Source organism: Seriola aureovittata, chromosome 6 (genome assembly GCF_021018895.1).
Source record: "Seriola aureovittata isolate HTS-2021-v1 ecotype China chromosome 6, ASM2101889v1, whole genome shotgun sequence".
NCBI lineage: Eukaryota > Metazoa > Chordata > Actinopteri > Carangiformes > Carangidae > Seriola > Seriola aureovittata.
In genome coordinates, this window is record NC_079369.1 from 16,377,568 (window position 1) to 16,397,069 (window position 19,502).

At 39.9% G+C, this 19,502-nt stretch overlaps 1 protein-coding gene across 3 annotated transcripts in view; it reads right to left on the bottom strand.

Annotated features, from left to right (window-relative positions):
- Nucleotides 1–19,502, bottom strand: part of LOC130170988 (adhesion G-protein coupled receptor D2) — an 87,058-nt gene that overhangs the window by 11,246 nt on the left and 56,310 nt on the right. For 2 of the 3 annotated variants that reach the window (XM_056378740.1, XM_056378738.1), the window contains one exon: nt 7,548–7,630. The exons of the other annotated variant lie outside the window; for it this stretch is intronic. In XM_056378740.1, the coding sequence (XP_056234715.1) occupies nt 7,548–7,630 (83 nt within the window). The remainder of the gene's footprint in view (nt 1–7,547; nt 7,631–19,502) is intronic. 3 annotated transcript variants of the gene reach the window in all.

Here is a 19,502-nt window from a genome sequence, read left to right on the forward strand (position 1 = left end):
TGATTGAATCAACACAAATATAATACAGTCCAATACAAATACCACTGACAAATTGCACTAGAGGTGATTTTGATGAACACTTAACAGTACAAAGGCAGTGTTGTATTTGTTGCACTGTTGTACTGGATCACAATACCACACTGTCTCACACACACGCACACACACACACACACACACACACACACACACACACACACACACACACACACACACACACACACACACACACACACACACACACACACACACACACACACACACACTCTAAGGTATTACACCAGTTTTACTCATCAGTGGTACCAGGGGCACAACATACAGAAATTTTGGATTCACTCATATGGATTCACTGAAGTTCCAACTTTCCCATATCCTTTCATAGGTATTTATATAAATATGAACATTTTTATACAACAGTCAATTCATTATTTGTTGACTGGAACACACAGTCCTGTGTTTGGGTTGTCTCAGTCAAGGACAATTAAAGACTCAAACCATTAGGCCAATCCAAATCAGACTGTGTCAAACACATCCTCAACAAGAAATACTAATTAATATTCAAAAGGGGTTTGACTTGAAAATGTTTCCTAAAAACTACAATTAGATGATGATGTCATCTTTTACTATCATCTTCAGCCTGTCATTGATTAAAGAAGATAAAGACAGCTTAGATTAGATCGACATTTTAGCAAGCCATTTTCTGTATAGCTGTGAGAAATAATTTACTGTGTGGGTGTGTATGTAACCAGAGCTCTACCAGCATGTCAGAATGCTTATCTGCTCTTGTCTCTGTTGAACGATTTAACGCCATCACACACAAAAAAACACATACACACACTCAATGACCCACCCTCCAACCTCCTCTCTCTTACTCATTCACCACATCTACGGTAAGAACACACAGCACAGTATTAGCCTCTCTCACAGTCACACACACTCACACACACACACACACACACACACACACCACACACACACACACACACACACACACACACACACACACACACACACACACACTCTAAGGTATTACACCAGTTTTACTCATCAGTGGTACCAGGGGCACAACATACAGAAATTTTGGATTCACTCATATGGATTCACTGAAGTTCCAACTTTCCCATATCCTTTCATAGGTATTTATATAAATATGAACATTTTTATACAACAGTCAATTCATTATTTGTTGACTGGAACACACAGTCCTGTGTTTGGGTTGTCTCAGTCAAGGACAATTAAAGACTCAAACCATTAGGCCAATCCAAATCAGACTGTGTCAAACACATCCTCAACAAGAAATACTAATTAATATTCAAAAGGGGTTTGACTTGAAAATGTTTCCTAAAAACTACAATTAGATGATGATGTCATCTTTTACTATCATCTTCAGCCTGTCATTGATTAAAGAAGATAAAGACAGCTTAGATTAGATCGACATTTTAGCAAGCCATTTTCTGTATAGCTGTGAGAAATAATTTACTGTGTGGGTGTGTATGTAACCAGAGCTCTACCAGCATGTCAGAATGCTTATCTGCTCTTGTCTCTGTTGAACGATTTAACGCCATCACACACAAAAAAACACATACACACACTCAATGACCCACCCTCCAACCTCCTCTCTCTTACTCATTCACCACATCTACGGTAAGAACACACAGCACAGTATTAGCCTCTCTCACAGTCACACACACTCACACACACACACACACACACACACACACACACACACACACACACACACACACACACACACACACACACACACACACACACACACACAGGGATGCACATGTGCGCACACATTCACCTACAGATGGAGGAAATAAGCTCAGCGCTGCCTGTGTCTGCTAAGGATGTGAGGTGCAGTGATGGCACATTAACGATAGGACCCATGACAGCAGTATGCATCAGCCTCACTGAACAAAGCATGCAGCCAGTTTTTAATTCAATGAGGATTGTTTGAGCGAAACAATGGCTCCTGGCCCCATTGAGGGTTCGGAAAGGGTGAGAAAGGTGAGTTTGTCAGTGGTAGCAGGCTGGTGTTTTTGTGTTTTAGGCTATGGATGATCCCGTGGGTTCAATGGGGTTGTGGATCAGAAATATCATTGTGGCGCAGCAGCATCCGCTGTTTTTCAGGTAACTGAGTGGAACTGAGTAACAATGAGTGGGCAGAGAGGGAAATACTGTCAGACATGCTCTCTATGGAACCATAACTACTATTTGGAGGCATCATGACTCATATATGTTTATATTCTGAGACATTATTTTAAAGGACACTCATAGCATCCTAGAATGAATAAGCAAGCTGTAAAGAGTCTTGCTGGAATGACTTTGGGAAACACTGAGACTGTGAGTGTTGTTTGTGATGATATGGTCATAGCACATCTGACTCACTAGCAGCCCACCCAATATTAATTATGGAACAAATAATTAGCAGCAGACAATAAACACTGAAGTATCACCTGAACAATTAAGCTTTCAGTTTATCATAGCTCATAAAATAAGGTATATGATTTCACAATAACATTTTTACCACTTTAAAATCACCTCTTATAATACCAGAAAACTCAAAGCTACAGGACATTTTTGTGGAATCTTTTCAAAAGGGAGAACACCTCCTTTAAGAACACAAAAAGATATTTATTAAGACTGTGTCAGAGAGATGTTGATCCCATTTTTTGACGGTTTTCTTTTTGAGCATCTAGTGTGTGGCAATGGTGTCAAATCAGATTGTTTTACATTTGATTATCTGACAATATAATCCAGTCCAGCACACAACAGCAATTTCTACAAATAGCAGAAAGATCTTTAACAGACTGCACATGGCTTTAAAGGGTAACAGAAATGTGTGTGATCCCAAAGTAGTCATATAAATGCTCTGTAAATAACACAAACTATAACACAAAATGTCAGTTTATATTTATTTCTTCTCCACCCACACAAATACACTAAATAGAGGGCAAAGCTATGTGGCCTGTGTGTGTATGTCTGTTTTCACTCTAGTATTTGCATTCCTCACAGCCCATTTGGCCTATGCTAATGGAGTCCAGTCATGCAGAGCAGCAGGTCTTAATGAAAAACCTTTGGCTGGTGATCAGTGCTATTGATTAGCCTGAGCCCCAGCTTTAAGCAGGGCTAATTGATCAATCACCACTGGTTGCTTCGGATTAATGGAACATGACTGGTGCTCCCCCAAAGACATATCCACTTCTAATGAAGAGGCCTGAGTGCGTGCATGTGTGTTTGTGTGTGAGGTATGAACATTTACATTGTGTATATGTTTATTTGCACTAGAGTGTGAGGGTACATGAGTGATATTTTCTCTATAGGGAATATACAACATTTCATCACACATCTCCTAAAGTGAAAGTAGAATTGATGTGTTTACAATGTACCCCTGATATACAGGTATATTACAAAAAGCTTGTTAATTACAATATCAAGACCATTTGTCATGAGTAACTTTCCACCCATATGTGTGTTGTAAAAGGGTTCCAACCTGGTTTACAAGTTACAAAATGTTGTTTTAGATGTTTTAGTAGGTATTTTAAAAGCTTTTCATTGTGTTTCATTTTTGAGTGTTTTTTCTTTGTTTAAATAAAGAATAAGTTTACTGTAAGAAGCACTAGGTTTTTAGAGATCCTTCTGTATGAATGTATCCACTGGCAGATTCTTCAATCAAATTTAGGACAATATCTGCTCTAATGGCTCGTGAATTATTTGCTGTTGTGGGGGAACAGTGGAATTACATCCCATCTGTGGGTTAATGTTGTAATATTGTTGTTGCACTGTTGTTAATGAATCCACTGAGTCTTTGCATGTTTGTGTGCGGGTGAGTGACATCGGAAATGACAGAGGAAAGTCAATGACAGACTGATCTGAGTGTGCATCCTGTGTTACCCTGGGTTTCAGGAGAGTTTTTCTATTTTGGTCTCAGGCTTGACTCTTAACTTGGACTTAGGTTTTGACTAAACTCCTGTCTATGTTCATCTGCCTTTGTTCTACAAAAGACTCGTCATGTCGGCTTCAGAGAAAATGATATAAAATACCAGATGAGGAAATTATAAAGAAGGTAAAACCAATAAAATTTATAAAGCAGGTGTATATGTTATGTCTACACTGATAATAATATATATCTGACAGCATTTAGCTTTTTACTACAAATTGGAAAATGGCAAATTGATTTTGATCCACCTCTTTCCTTGTTGACCACAGGTGGAGGAATGTGGTTTTATTGTTTGTCCAGAAAAATTACTGCAGTGTTGTTTGGAGGAACTTTAATCAACAGCCTGTAAAAAATACAATAAAACCTGCCTCACCCTGTTTTAAAGGACTGCTAAGCTACTCAGAAGAAATTTCATTAGTCTGGGTTTCAAAGAAAGGTTTTCGAGTCCCATGCTCTAGCCTAAATGCTGTTCTGGCAGAATTATAATAAGGATATTACAATTTTTTGAATGTTAAGTATAAAACATCAGCTACAAAATCCCCATATCATTTTACGTTTATATTTTATGTAGGCTCGTCCGAAAGCTGACAGACATGACACCAGAAGTACCCCTTCCACGAAGGACTGAAGCACAAAGGCCAAAACAGGAAGCCCCAACAACACCCCAAACGCACGCGTGCGCACACACACACACACACACACACACACACACACACACACACACACAAGTTTACAACCCTCCCCTTGAGTGACTGACAGGCTGGCTGGCCAGTGGTGGCTCTGTGGAGGATTTGTGTGTGTATGTGTGCGTGTGAGGGGGTGGACTGAAGGTTCCAGCTGGCCTGTCATGGGACTCCCAATCGCGTGTGAACGGTACTCAGAGGGAGCTGTGGCTAACTGGTCCAAAACTGAAACATTCAGCAGGCTGGAGAGGTCAACTGGGGTAATTTCAACAGGCCAAAACCAGGAATACTGTTTTTTCTATTTTGTGCAACAAACCACAAGAGCCCAGGGTTTTTCTTTTAATTTTGGCTAATTTATACAGTGCTATGTTTCTGATCTGGATAGAAAAAAAATCCAAATAAATTATTATAATGATTCAAAACTTCAAAGTACCCTAGAGTATATAGAAACACACTAAGGACGTGTCATATTTACAAAAAAAAAAAGTATTATTAGTATTATACTTTTATTCTGATAGGATGGCAAATCAAAACTGTTTGCAAAAATCTGACTTTCCCAACATTGCAGCTGGGCAAAAGTTAAAAGTCAAAAAATCTCTGGCAACAATATAGCATCATGAATCACACCCAGCTAATAACAATCGCCGCACTTACTAAAACCTTATCTTCAATTGCCATTGGACAGCACAACCTGTCAAGGCAAAGTCTCCAACAGCAACAGCCAACCAGTACTGAGGCTCCGACTCTCGCCTGTGCTGAAACCAAAGGACCGCCCCAGGAACACACACACCATCTCCACCTCCCATCATTTAGTTAACCTTGACCAACTAACCAGCAACACATAAACACTCACACCCTCCTATCCTTTGACTGACTCGCACATTTTGTGGAATGAGACCACACTTCTACCCAATAACCTCTGGTGTGAACTTAATTGTGTATACTCAGGTATTGAGTTTCGGACCATGCCTGGCTCCCATAGCACTCAAAGAGAAACAGACGCAGTGAACTTAACAATGAGTGAGTGAGAGAGCAATAGAGTGAAAGAGAGAGGGAGAGAAACATGGACCACCCAACGGCTGTGAAGAAAAACAAAACGGGGTGGAGAGCAAAGTCAGCTTCGATCACATCGGAGGTAGGACAGTTGGAAGTTGTTGTGCGGTAGTAGTTTGCCAAGGGTGAAAGAGGCAGATAGAAAGTAAAAGTGGAACGCCGAAATAATTTGATCTTGGAGTTTGTGTTTAGCACTATTAGTCTCAAAGCAAAAACACTATAGCTGCTATTTTGTTTAGATAAAGAATCTTGTTTTAATTAAATGATCTTGGAATCATTCTTTATTGAGTCAACATTTTAGTCTCTTTTTCTTAATATTGTTGAAAATTAGCTAGTCTTGTGATTCCCTGTGTTGCCAAGGTGCTGGTACATGAGCAGTGCTTCTCTATCTTGGACTCAGAGCACAGCTGGTTTCACTTGTAATTCAGAGCTCATGAATTGTAAGAAAAAGATAAATGAAATAAACCCTTAACTCCAAACCCCAGTTTAATGTTGTGAAATTAAATGAACATGGCAGTTCAACCAGCCAACTCTATACAAATATTAACTCAATTTTTTCCAACATGATACACACCATGCAGAACAAATGAATTCATTTGATTAATTTATGAGGAAGAATACTAGCGCCAGGATTAAAAATCACTAGATTGGAGACTACAAGAAGTGAGTTTATGACCAGCTTTGAATCACTAGATCAGCTGGAATAAAACCTCAAAAGGTAAAATGATAATATTCCCACCTCTCCTTAACCTTTCAGTGTATTACTCTAAAGCACAAAGGAGGCTTAGGAGACTGAAAGCACCATGTACAAACAAGAAAATGTAATTTCTTATTGAACCAGATATCAAATGTTCTACAATTAGTAATACAAAAGACTGTACATAATATTAAAGTCCCTTGTTGAAGGGGATATGTGGTGATGTGGTTCTACTGCTGGCCACCAGGGGGACAAGGATATGCAGAGATATTCAGTGGAGAGGCAGTGTGAGGGTGTGTGTGTGTGTGTGTGTGTGTGTGTGTATGTGTGAGAGAGAGAGAGAGAGAGAGAGAGAGAGAGAGAGAGAGAGAGAGAGAGAGAGAGAGAGATAGTGGGAGAGATAAAGTGACCCCTACTAATCCCTATAAGTAGTTTTGCTTTACAAAATTAATTAATTACTTCAAATTATTCATTTTGAAAAACACTGTAAACACTGGTAATCTAAAAAAATAAATAAATAGTTTGGAAAAAGATGAAAGCTTATCTGATGTTGATTGTTTAGTAATTAAAAAGCAACAAATCATATTTTAAAAAGCAATTACTACACTTAATAGTTTCAATAGTATGTATATTATTTAACAATATAAAATTAAATAAATACAAAAATAAAATGGGTCTAAAGATGACTAAAATAATTAGCATCAATAATTCTGAGTGAGTTTGACTTTTTATTTTTCGGATTTTTATTGAAATTAAATTAATATCTAATACTAAAGCATTAAGAAGAATACGACCACAAATAATTACTCTTTACTGAGTACATCTTTTAGAAGGCCAAGATTTGTAGTTTTAATGGTACAAAGGCCTGGTACCAAAGATTAATAATGTTGTTTTTATTTATCTACTACAGTATAAATAGGGGAGAATGACAGGTATTTCTCGTAAATCCTGGAAATTAAGCTTAATCAAACTGAATTGTACTAAATCAGACCTGCTGCTGCTGAATGTGTTAACCCAACACAGTTATAGTTCAACACCTGAGTTCAGTCTGTTTTTGCCCCAAGGTCAAAGATCAAATGCCGCTGTTGACCCCATGCCCTGTTACCCAAAGCTCAAAGTTCCACTGGAGGGACGTATAAACACGGCGGTGTGTGTGTAAGGAGTCAGTTACCTTTCTATGCAGATGAGTGCCTCTAAAGGTTTGGCTCAAGGGGTTTTCTAGTCTCTCTGGAACACAAGGAATGGACAGCTGACCTGAAGACGTACACACAGACACACACACATACACAGTGTTAAATCTGCCAGTCGATGCTGCCAATCGTGCTCAGCTCCATTGAAAAGTAACTGAATACACACATGCACACACACAAGGATATGTGCTTGGAGCAAGTAAGTGAGCAGGGGTATCTTAAAATTTTGTTGCAATGAATAAAAACAAATAAAATACTGTTATTTACATATTTGAACTTAATGAGCCATGACAGAATTTTATGCTTCCTTTACAACCCAAATATTTTCCCTGAAAAATCTCAACTTTGTGGGTGTGATTTTACTATTTCATATTTGTAAAAAAGAAAGGAAATGATACAAGTGCCATCCAAGAGTAACATTCAACAGAGGCTAGATGTGGTCTTACTGATTCGTTTACATGTGCTGTATGCCTCCACAAAAACACATGCACTCGGACAAAAGCATCAGTTAAATGCTTAAATTGCTAATATCCTCCTGTAATTTCAGACTCATGACCTCGAAAGGGACCACACCTCATCACTACAATGTTTCCATTTCTAGGAAGTGGGCAAGAAAAGTGCTAGTTAGCAATTTCACTACTTTGTGTCATTGTTCTTCTCCCATACAATCTGTCACTGAAGCATTTAGTATAAATTCCCTTAATAAGTTCCCTTTGAAACTTCTCTATTCAGGATCCACGTTGTAACTAATCATTCTATGATCCAAGAATTTCTCCCATGTATGTGATCTGTAAAATGCACTGATCTGAGCCAATTATAGAAGGAAACAAGACAGAAAATACAAAGGATGGCCCAAAGGTGAAGGATTATAAATTGGAGCCAATTAAAGCAGAATACGAAGAAGGCAAGTCAAGTGTGGCTAATGATACCATATTCATCAACTTCTGACACCCCTTTTCACATTTCAGGCACTTTGCTGTAGCTGTCATCTGGATTGTCTTACAATATCTGAGCATGTAGTGTAAGGGTTGCTCAAGGACAATACAATAGGCCAGAGGACTGTGGATGGACATCGTGGTTACTGCTTGGCTATCTCTAAAATCACAATGCTGCCTTGCTATTATAATGTCAATGAAACATATTTGTGGAACATTTTGATTAGCATCATATGGGTATAGATTTGAGAACTCAAAGTTTATGTTTGATAATAATAACAATAATAAAATTAATAATAATTATTATTGTTATTATTTTTATTACCAGTACATGAACTGAACGACCATGAAGCAGACATTTACATTTTCACAATGCATAACCCTGCCGTAAATAGATTACTATGAAGCACAACGATAGCTAAGTAGTTCTACATACTAATTTGCATCAATCGAATTCTGTTGGCAATTTAACTGAGCTAGTTTGTTGGGTAACATTTACGACCTAATTTTAGCAAATTTATCAGCTAGTTTTTGTCCTCCCCCTCTGTACCAGCTAATTTATTATGTTTCTAGGGTTCTCATAAGAATGTGTAGAATTTGTATTTATTCTATAGTTACATTCAGGTTAAGTTTTATATACAGTATACTGTTGAATGCAGGATGCCTTGAATTTTCTGACACAGCTTGGTAATGTCACCAACTTAAATCCCATTTGCAGAGGCTCTGACTGGGTTGATTGTTTTGATAATCAGGGAAATTGTGCACTAGACCAACAGAATATGATTAAGTAAATGACTGAGAGATCAGGAACTACACAAAATTTTTACATTTCATGGTGAAGAAACTTGATCTTTACATTATTCATGTCCATAGCAGTCTAACAATCTGTATGTTAAACCTCAAAGTTACACACACAGATATATGGACACAATCTCAGTAGGTATATCATTGTCATGAACCAACACGCCCCATCTGTCTGTCTTCCTGCCTGTCTCTCTCCTCTTGTTCAGGGCCTGTCATGACTGCTCTCAGCCGGCCTCCTGTGTCTGGATTAATCTCCCTGGTTGTCTGCTGATCTGAAGGTGGGTCGGCCGCCATCCACCAACACCAAAACTAATTTCACTGTGTCACTGCATGACACCCCCGCCCACCACCCCCACTGACACCCATGCATGCACACACATTGCAAAATATCTTCATCTGTCTCTGTCTCATCTACATGGAAGAGGGCAGGAGGGCGGGTGACTAGTCCGAAGGAGAAAGGTCAGCCCAATGAAGGAGTTCATCATTCTGAGGTGTCAAAGCCTCTCTTTAGGAGAGCAGATGAAGGGGAGCGGAAGGAGGAGAGGATGGGAGGGAGGAAGGCAGGGAGGGAGGGCGTAACAGTGAAAGAGGAGGGGGTCTGTTTTATGTTTGTCTGGTTATTGGTTATCAGCCAAAAGTTCGTCATGGCCTACAGAGTTGGCTGGAATCCACTGAGCGCAAATCAATCATCATACTGTTTGTGTTTCACCATCACGTGTTGTCTTTGATTGTATCTTAATTATGAGAAAACTGCGTACACACTCTCACACATCTTACTCAGGCCACGACTGGTCATTTGGTGGCTAAAAACACACCAGAGGGTTTATTGAAACACCAGAAGCCGCTAGTCAAATACACATACACACACATTCAGTCATTCAGAAATGATCACACAATGCATCCACCACACTTGATGGCGTCTGGCATGAGGTAAACAGCTTTTAATAGCATCAAACCCACTGCAGTTTGTTTGGGACCATCTGTCCAGTCTATTGTGTTTCTCTGTTGTGACTCTTTGGAAGTTCATCGGATGACAGCTGATGTATGGGTTCTTACAAAGTCCCCAGCCAGGCCCTCGGGATCCTGCCACACTGTTTTCACCCTGTCTTCTATCTATTTCTTCCTCTTTTTCTTCCGCTTTGTCTTGTCATTTTTTTAGTCCCTTTTCTGCTTCACAGAGTATTTTTTTTTAGATCAAGGTGTAGCAGTGTGTATCTTCCAGTGGTGTTATGCCAGTTGAGCAGAAGTAGGCGAGCAGGAAATTGTGTGCGTACATGTGTGTCGGTGTTGATGAGGCAAGCACTGATAGCCAGCACTGATCATTTTAGACAACATAATTGTGATATGAAATGTTCATACCATTTTATCTCTATTTTGTGGCTGGCACTTGTGACTATGTAAATACAACCGATGGTTTCTGAAACACAGAAACATGTAGCATCAAATTTATGAAAGAATTTTCTGCAGTGCAAAGGCGGGAGTGGAATTTCACAAGTGTTGACTATTAATTCCAGGGTTAATTCAGGGCATACACATACAGTAAGTGCAACTTCAAGAATAGGCAGAACTTAATTGGAAGGAAACTTCTACAATACCTTCACTGGCCAAAATCATACCCCCATGTATGCAAATATAATTTGACCACCATCTACACATTTTTCCATCCAACTGAGAATTTTCTGTTGTTTATAGAAAAAACACCAGAGTGAATATTAGGTGGTTCCTTGGGAGGTTGCGGGGCACATTGGAGTTGAGGGGTGGAGGGTGAAAACTGGGTTCAGGAAGTTTTCACTCCTCTCTTCCCAGGGTGCCCCTGGCCTCTCCAACTTCCAGTCAACGGCTGAAAGAAGCCAGATCCAGGCAGGATAATCACCCCCTAATAAGAGGCTATATTGAAAGCAGGCTGGTGTTCATACACTACAAGCTTGAAAGGCGTGCGCGCGCACACACGCATAAAAACACACGTATACATGCATGTACACGTGCAGCTGAATGCACACACATAGTTGGGGCAGGTGTAATTATAGCGCACGATGACACACTTCAGAAAGAAGCAACCGCTCACAATGTGTACACATATGGACAAGCATGTGTACAAAAACTAACACACTCACACGCACATACAAACACACAGACACCCACACCAGACCCAGATCCTTTTTCTTTCCTCTGACTTTAGTCCTCTACCACCATCCTAGTAAAATGTTAGCATATGGCAAAAGATATCAATATTTTCTTGATATATCAATTATCAATTTAGAAAAAGAGAGAACATGATCCCATGGGGCTTGTGTATGTTGGTGTCTGTTTTTGTGTGGCCCTATGAAAGAATATGAGGCTCGGCATAGGAACCCACACTCTCCTACCCACACTCTTAAAACTGAAAGAAGCCTTTGAGGATTCTAAATGAGAAATAACTCTCTATGAAGGTTTTTGATTTTTTTTCTTTTTAATTTCTACCATAGATTTGTTTTTCATTTCACGGTTGTAATATAGTTTTTTGGTTCTCATGAAGTATTAAAAGTGCATCTATCCTTCCTTTGTATCTTTGAACAACTTTTGAATTTTGAGTGCATGTTGGCAGAACCAAAACACTTAGAAACCTCCAAAACAGCTGAAGGAATCTTCCAACCACCAATCTTACATTTCATCAAAGGAAAAATGGTTGAACATCAACCAGTGTGGGTTGTATGTGTAAAAAATGTGGCACGACTGTGCCCTTCTGTTTCATGAATAGTACACCAATAAATAACCATTTGCATTCTTGTGGATTTTTAATTAAGCAGTGTATTTGCTAACACTAACTAAATAAATGAACACAGTCATAACATTTGGGGGTGCTGCTGCTGACACAAAATATTTAAAAACTGATTAATCCAGCAAGGTTTACTTTCCTTGCTTTGAGGCAGCCATTAACTTGTGACTGTATCTGTATGATGCAAGACACATGTGAAATTAAAGCCAATATTAGACTCTGCAGAGCTAACAGTAGGTAACTGTGTTTGAGAGACACTGGTTGTACTGCTTAAGTTTTCAGTATTCTTTTATTTTTTGCTTTATTCTTCTTTCCTCTCCCCGTCTGCCTCCATCTTCTGCAATACCTCTTTTTCACCTTCTCTCTCTCTGCACTCTCCTATGGATCTTTAGCTTGTGTGCACTGATGGGCATGGTGTGCATGCATTTACACAAGATGCAGGTTGTGCATTTCTTTTAGGTAATGATCTCCCACACCTGCGCATCTGCTGCCATTTAATTAGCACTCTGAGGAGGCTCTTTGGGAACAAAAGCAATGTTATTTACAGTACAATGAACGCGTACATACAAATTTGCACAGATCAATAACTGCTGGGGAAAAAAAGATTAATAGGCCACATTTCTTTTAGCTAAGGAAACTAGATAAAAACTAGATACTGAAGTTTAAGTTCAGTTAAAATAAAAATCATTAAAAAATAATTTACTGCACATCAAAAACTTGCCTGCAGTAAAAAGTATGGCTGGGATATTAACCGTGAAAGTATCAAAACTGATATTTAGAACCTCTCTCATCTTGATTAATTCAGTTAAAAAAATACTACCTCGTGTTCAGTTGCATGTCTCCACCACATCCAACTGACATTTGCCCATGTTCACTCAAAGTGAGGCTGGTGATATGGATGACAAGGGCACAAACACTGAGCCTCAGGCCTCGTCCACACAAATATGTTTTAGTTGCAAAACACAACCCTTTTGCTTCATTTACGTCTGGCATCCACCACTGTGCAGTTTTTGAACCCCTAAAATTGAGACTTATGGAAATGCAGCCGGCCCAGTTTTAGTTTGAAACTCTAGGGTTGCGTTGTAGTCTGGATGGTCAGTGTGTTTTGGAGACTAGATGCAAACCCCGACCTTGCCTCCTGATTGGGTCTTATCAGTCGTGACTACCAGACATTGGTGAGTGCAACATGGATAGCGAGGTAACCCCACCAATTAGTTTAATCCCTTGGAACACAATCACATTTACGAGTTTGAAGAGTGCATGGCTCAAAAAAAGAAAAAAAAAATAGAAACAAGCGCCAACGTTATCATTCATTAATTATAATCAAGGTAAAGGTTTGAAATTATTGTGATATGATTTGAAGTCATATCGCCCAGTCTTCAAATCATGTCAGACTCTCAAAGAAAAAACAAATGTTGCCATTTGTTCTTACTCTGTCTCACTCTCAACACTTTGCTTCCCTTGAGTAGGAAGAGAAAGTTTGAGGTTGACAAGGTCGATGAATGAGGTGATGCAGGCATCGCTATGATAAATAATAATTAGCTGTTCTAATTTCTGTCTAGCAAAACATGAGAAAAGCTACCATTATTAACTTTCTTCAGTTCTTGTTACATTTTCCTGCTCCTGTTATGATATGATGAAATCAGTATTAAAACCATATTCTGAGGCAGTTCAAAAAGAGCACACCGCTTTGAATTTACATTAAAAAACTGAAATAAAACCCTCCTCTCAACACAGAAATGCACTGTTCGACTCCCAGTTACAAAATGTACATGCAAGCTTTTATCATCCTCCCAACAAATATATATGCATACTTGTCTTTCATCCATCCTTTCATACACACTCACACACAACACAGCCATTAGTCCAAAGGTACACATCACCCCTGTGGCATAACATACCCAGTGTCCTGCTCTTACACCATCAGCAGCATCAGAGGGAGAATCTATATTCTCCCCTCTGTCTTTTGTTCATTTGAGTGACTACGAGGAGCAGCAGCAGCAGCTGCAGCCTCTCTCCCTGCTCGTGCTCAGCCGAGGGAAGGCAATAGGTTTAGCAGGCGAGGAGGCGAGGCAGATTTATGGCGGTGGAGGTGACCTCTGGGGCCGTAACACAGTGATGGGTGAGTGGCTCTCAACGGTAAGCTACTGGCACTTGACAAAGTGCCCGAAGCAGAATGAATTTACTTCTCTTTTCCTCAATCATCAAGCAGCCACTGCCCTGACCCCCATCCTGACTGCTATAACAAGATCTCCCATCTCACAAGGGCCTGAAAAATTTACTGTCACATCTACTTTTCAATGAGCTCAAGTGAGCACTTCTTTCACCTTCAGCGAAGCAGGTGCCGGAGTGGAGGAGGGCTAACCTACCCCAGTGTGTGTTTTTTATGTGTTGTGTGTGTGTGTGTGTGTGTGTGTGTGTGTGTGTGTGTATGTGTGTGTGTGTGTGAGAGAGAGCAAGAATATACAGAGTAATATGTGTGTACATTTGACCACTTTCTTGCTCCCTTGCTCACCCAAACTCACTGTCTCTCATGCACGCACACACACACACACACACACACACACACACACACACACACACGCTTGAATACAGTACTTGCATAATACACAATCACAGAAACAACAAAGAGAACACAGAATTGTAAGCCCCCGTCGGCATACAGCACCACAGTCTATCCCTTCTCGCATACCCTCAACACACACACACACACACACACACACACACACACACACACACACACACACACACACACCACACACACACACACACACACACACACACACACACACACACACACACACACACACACACACACACACACACACACACGAGCAGAGAATGAGGCTGCCAGGCAGGGACACAAAGGGCACTGGTATACGGATGTCAGTAGACACCTCTGCCATTTATATTAGAAGTCAATCTACCTTATCACATCCCTTATACACACACACACACACACACACACACACACACTGGCATACACACCAGGCATTAAGAAGTCTGTGTGTGGGTGTTTGCCAGCTTTCATCAGCTTGATGGCAGTAGAGTTGGACTTAATGATCCTGATATTTTTTTTATATGCAGACGATAAATCTCTGTGCACACACATTCAAATTTCACCTTTCTTAAACTCTAGTTGCTGAGGTGAAGTCATAGTCGATGTGACAGTGAGGGAAGAAGACCAAACTAAAGATACATCATCAGTAAAAAATAAATAAAAGATAAAATAAAATAAACAAACATGACTTACTTTAATTTAATAAAAATTTGTTTTGTTACTTTTTGAACCAGACAAATAATGAAAAGTCAAACTGTATAATGAAAAAAATCCAGAAAATATGTTTCAACAAAGACTTAAACACACAGGAAGCAGCGCAAAAGAAAGAAAGAAAGGGGGGAAAAAAAACATTACTGTTATCACAGTTTTGTTATTATTATTATTGTTATTACATGAGCATTCAGCGCTCATGGGTTGGACCACACCCATCTTCGAACTTGGCCTTCATTTTGATCTCAACTACACATATGTAAAGTTTCATGACAGTAGGTGTCTCTAGGACCATATTTTGCCAAGATGACACATAGACGCACACAAGGTGAAAACAATAAAATGTTCTTTGATCGACTTATCAAGAGATAAAGAACGTGTGCAACAAGCGAGCAAGAATGAAAGAAATGAATTCTACATGTATTCGTATTTTAAAGTATATGTTTTTGGGCTTTTGTGCCTTTATTGGACAGGATAGTGGAGAGAGACAGGAAATGAGGAGGCAGAGAGGGGGAATGACATGCAGTAAAGGCCGTCCGATGCGGGACTCGAACCGGGGCCAGCTGCAGCGAGGACTGTAGCCTCTACACATGGGGCGCCTGCTTAGACCACTACGCCACACGACGCCCCCATGTATGCGTATTTTATACATTAAAATAAACTGAAGAAACTCAGTAGTAACTCATGATCAGAGCTACAAGAAAAACTGCATGTCTGGCATTACACGGCCTTTCCTCTAGATATCTCAAGATATCTGTACATTCTAAAGAGCGCAGAAAATTTTGTTGTGTTTCCACACAGCCCCACTAGAAAACGACAACATGTTATTACATGATCTGTGTATCATTTTTTGAAACATATGGTCATAGTTGGCTTTTAATCTCGTGTTTTCCCCACAAACAGATACACTGATTTACTATCAAAAAGAGGAAAAAAAGTCGCTGGTGAAGGTTCCACTTGTTTAAATGTTTACTGCATCAAACTGTCCATGGAAATAACAGTTACACTGCCAAATCAATACACCGTACATTGGACAAAGAAAGTTGGTTATGCCAACATTTCATTTTGTCAACTTCCCTCTTTAAAATGTCATAACTAATTCAACCTCTTTTCTTTTATGGGCTGCTCTTTTGCCTACCCTTGCCCACTGGGATAATGTTATCATGATGAACCAATAAAAATCAATGATTAAGCATGTGTAATTTCCCAGAGACGATGTATTAAAATTTATTGTCTCTCTCTCTGGCGAGCCATCACATCAGCCCTGGAGCTGCAGACACTCTGTGGGTTACAACTGAAAATAAAGAAGGGCATTAAAAGCTATTCAATAAGCCACTGTAAAATTGATCAAGCTATAAAAGCTGCTATGCTGCCACCCACCTCCACCCATTCCAAATAGGGGAATGTGGCTGTGGAGGAGTAGGAGAACTGACAGAGAGTAAGGAAAAAGAGAAAGAGAGATAGTAAGATGGAGAAGAGGAGAGAAAAAGAAAAGAAAAAAAAAGAGAAAGTAGAGACCAAAGCTGAGAGAGGAAGGAATTTTTAGGAAGCAGCTGTGATTTGTTTGCTGACACAGCACTCACTGTATAATCACACAGCAGTTCAACAATGCGATTTGCCATGTTGTACTATCATTAAACCATTACACATATTGTAACTCTCCATTCACTGTGAAGAATTTTACAGCACATACCCACACACACACATTCTAATCAAATTACAATATTTCATCAGTATCCATTATTATTAATTTCCTCTCATCTTTATACAGTTTTTTCACTTCAGAGTCAGGTATAGTTTTCTTACAACTCTATAGCTCTGGTGGGATGTCATCATAAATGTGTGTCCTTCCAACTAATCCCTGACCTGCCTATTATTCTCTTTATGCTTACCGCAGTTATTGAATTAGCAGGTATTATGCTTTATTTTGGCCTCTAGTCTGAGGGCGGAGGCACTAAATGTCATGGCTTCTCTGTGTACCAGGTTTTATCCAGGTTTTGTTTGTTGCTTTTGTCAATTCTTGAGATAATGTGAGTCCACTGTGCATAGGCTGACTATGCAACAGTGAATTTTTGGATTCCACCACTAGGAGGCGCTAAGGTCGGACATTTCCTCTGCTTTAATGCATTGATTTGTGATTTTGATTGTGAAGTGCTTTCATCCTCAGGGGCCAAAAGACTGTAAAAGGAGGGAAAACACTAGTAAAATTTGAATACTGCTGGGAAATGTTCATAGCCTCCCACTTTAGGACTGTGATACAAACACCTGGCACTACGATAAAGTCCGTCAGGTGTTATGTTCAATTACGGAAAAAAACAAAAAGAGAAAGTTCATATTTATAAAGACAATTTCCATCTCATCAGTTTCTCCCACCAAAAACCAATCTAGGCCAAGTGAGGTCCACACATCAGGTCACTGAAAAAGAAAGATGTCCAAAGTCTCCAACCAACTTCAATAAGTGCAGGAAACTCTGAAAGAAATGAAATCTGAAAAAATACTATACAACAAGCCCTGGAGGTTTATTGTTTGATAAACTATATGGACAGTATGCCACTTGGGCCTTTCTATTGCCATCTCAGAAAAAGGAAAAAAAAAAAGATTACAAGAAATAAGAAAATTCCAGAGGCAAAGAGCGGTGCTGTCGGCTGGATCAGTGGAAGTGGCTTGGCAAATGGCGTTTTTCTTTTAACTTTCAATTCTCCTAAGCATGCGTGCTTCACAGCCCCTAGGGCTATTGCCTTTCTCAATCTGTCCCTGGAGAGGCAGGAGTTATGGTCCCTGTCGATTGAGGAGAAAGGGATGTTATTCCCCTGTCACCCCCTGGTCGCGCCGCCATCCTCCCTGCCCTGATCTACGGCCTAACTCCCCCCTTTACCCCTTTACCACCCTCCCTCTTCCCCACTTTGCTTTGTCGTAAGCTGCCGACTATGTCGTTGCCATGGGCTGTTGAGATGAGGACGAGGAAAAAATGTTCTGGGGGGGAAGGGGTGGAGGTGCTGATATTGGTTTAGAGGAGTTGTTGGCAGCTGCACGATGGTAGTAGTGGCGAATGCTTTAGTACTGTGTTAACACACTTGCAGAAAATTGGTGTTTGTGTGAGCGAGAGTAAAAATACAGCTGGGGGATAAGAAGCAGGACATTTTGTGATTTTGGCTGAAGTATTTTAATATAAAAGTATTTTGTAGTCCGGCTTCATACAATGGATATTTAGTAAGATAGAGTGTAGGGTCCCCTTGCTGCCGACGGGGGTGATGTCGTGAGATGGGGGAGCAGTACAATGAGACAGCTTTGCCCAGGGGAGGTGACCTGCCCCACAGCGCATGTAGGTCTTTGACTGACACCCTTGATAGGGGAGCAATGACAGGGTTAAACATGAAAGGTAGTTAGCTAACAGTAGTGTGTGATCAAAGGTGTGGTGATTGCTAAACTCTGTGTCACAGGAGTCCCTGTAGGTTTGGTTTCATTACGGGGAGCTGACTGCTACAACCAAATTATATCCATCCAATATTTTCAAATATCTCGTACAGTCCCACAGTTTGATTTTAATCTTATGTGGTTTCAACTTCATGACAACGTTGTCTTTCATTTCATGTGGTGGATCTTCAATTTTTGGAAACTTTTTTTTTTTTTTTTTTTTTTTTAATGTTTTGTTTATTTAGACAATAGGAAAGCTGAGTGGAGAAAACAAAGAGGCAGACACAGAGGAGGATGTTTTAGTGGGATTCAGGCCTTCATCAGCAGGTTTACATGTAGTTCAAGATGGGGGCATTAACCACTCTAACGTCTCTGGATACATACCAATAACAATCCTTCAAGAGACAAAAGCCTGGCTGTAACATATTGAAATTTGTCTTGACAAGTTTGCATGCATGTTCAAATATATTTCTGTGAGATATAAGTTTGATTCGCGGTTTCTAAAAAGCTCCTATGGAGAAAATATCTCACGAAACTATCAAGATTCAACAAACTGCAGGCCCCCTTAAACCACCAACACCACCAATGAATATCAGCACAGGCATCAGTACACCTGACACATGCTCAACAGAGAACTTCCAGACCTCGGAGTGCTCAGCCCCATTTCCATAGTGGTCAGCACTCAGCCTCTTTTAGGTACAACTGCACCTTAGGCAAATCCTGAGTTTGTGAGGGTCTCTCTGGGTGAGGGAATAAA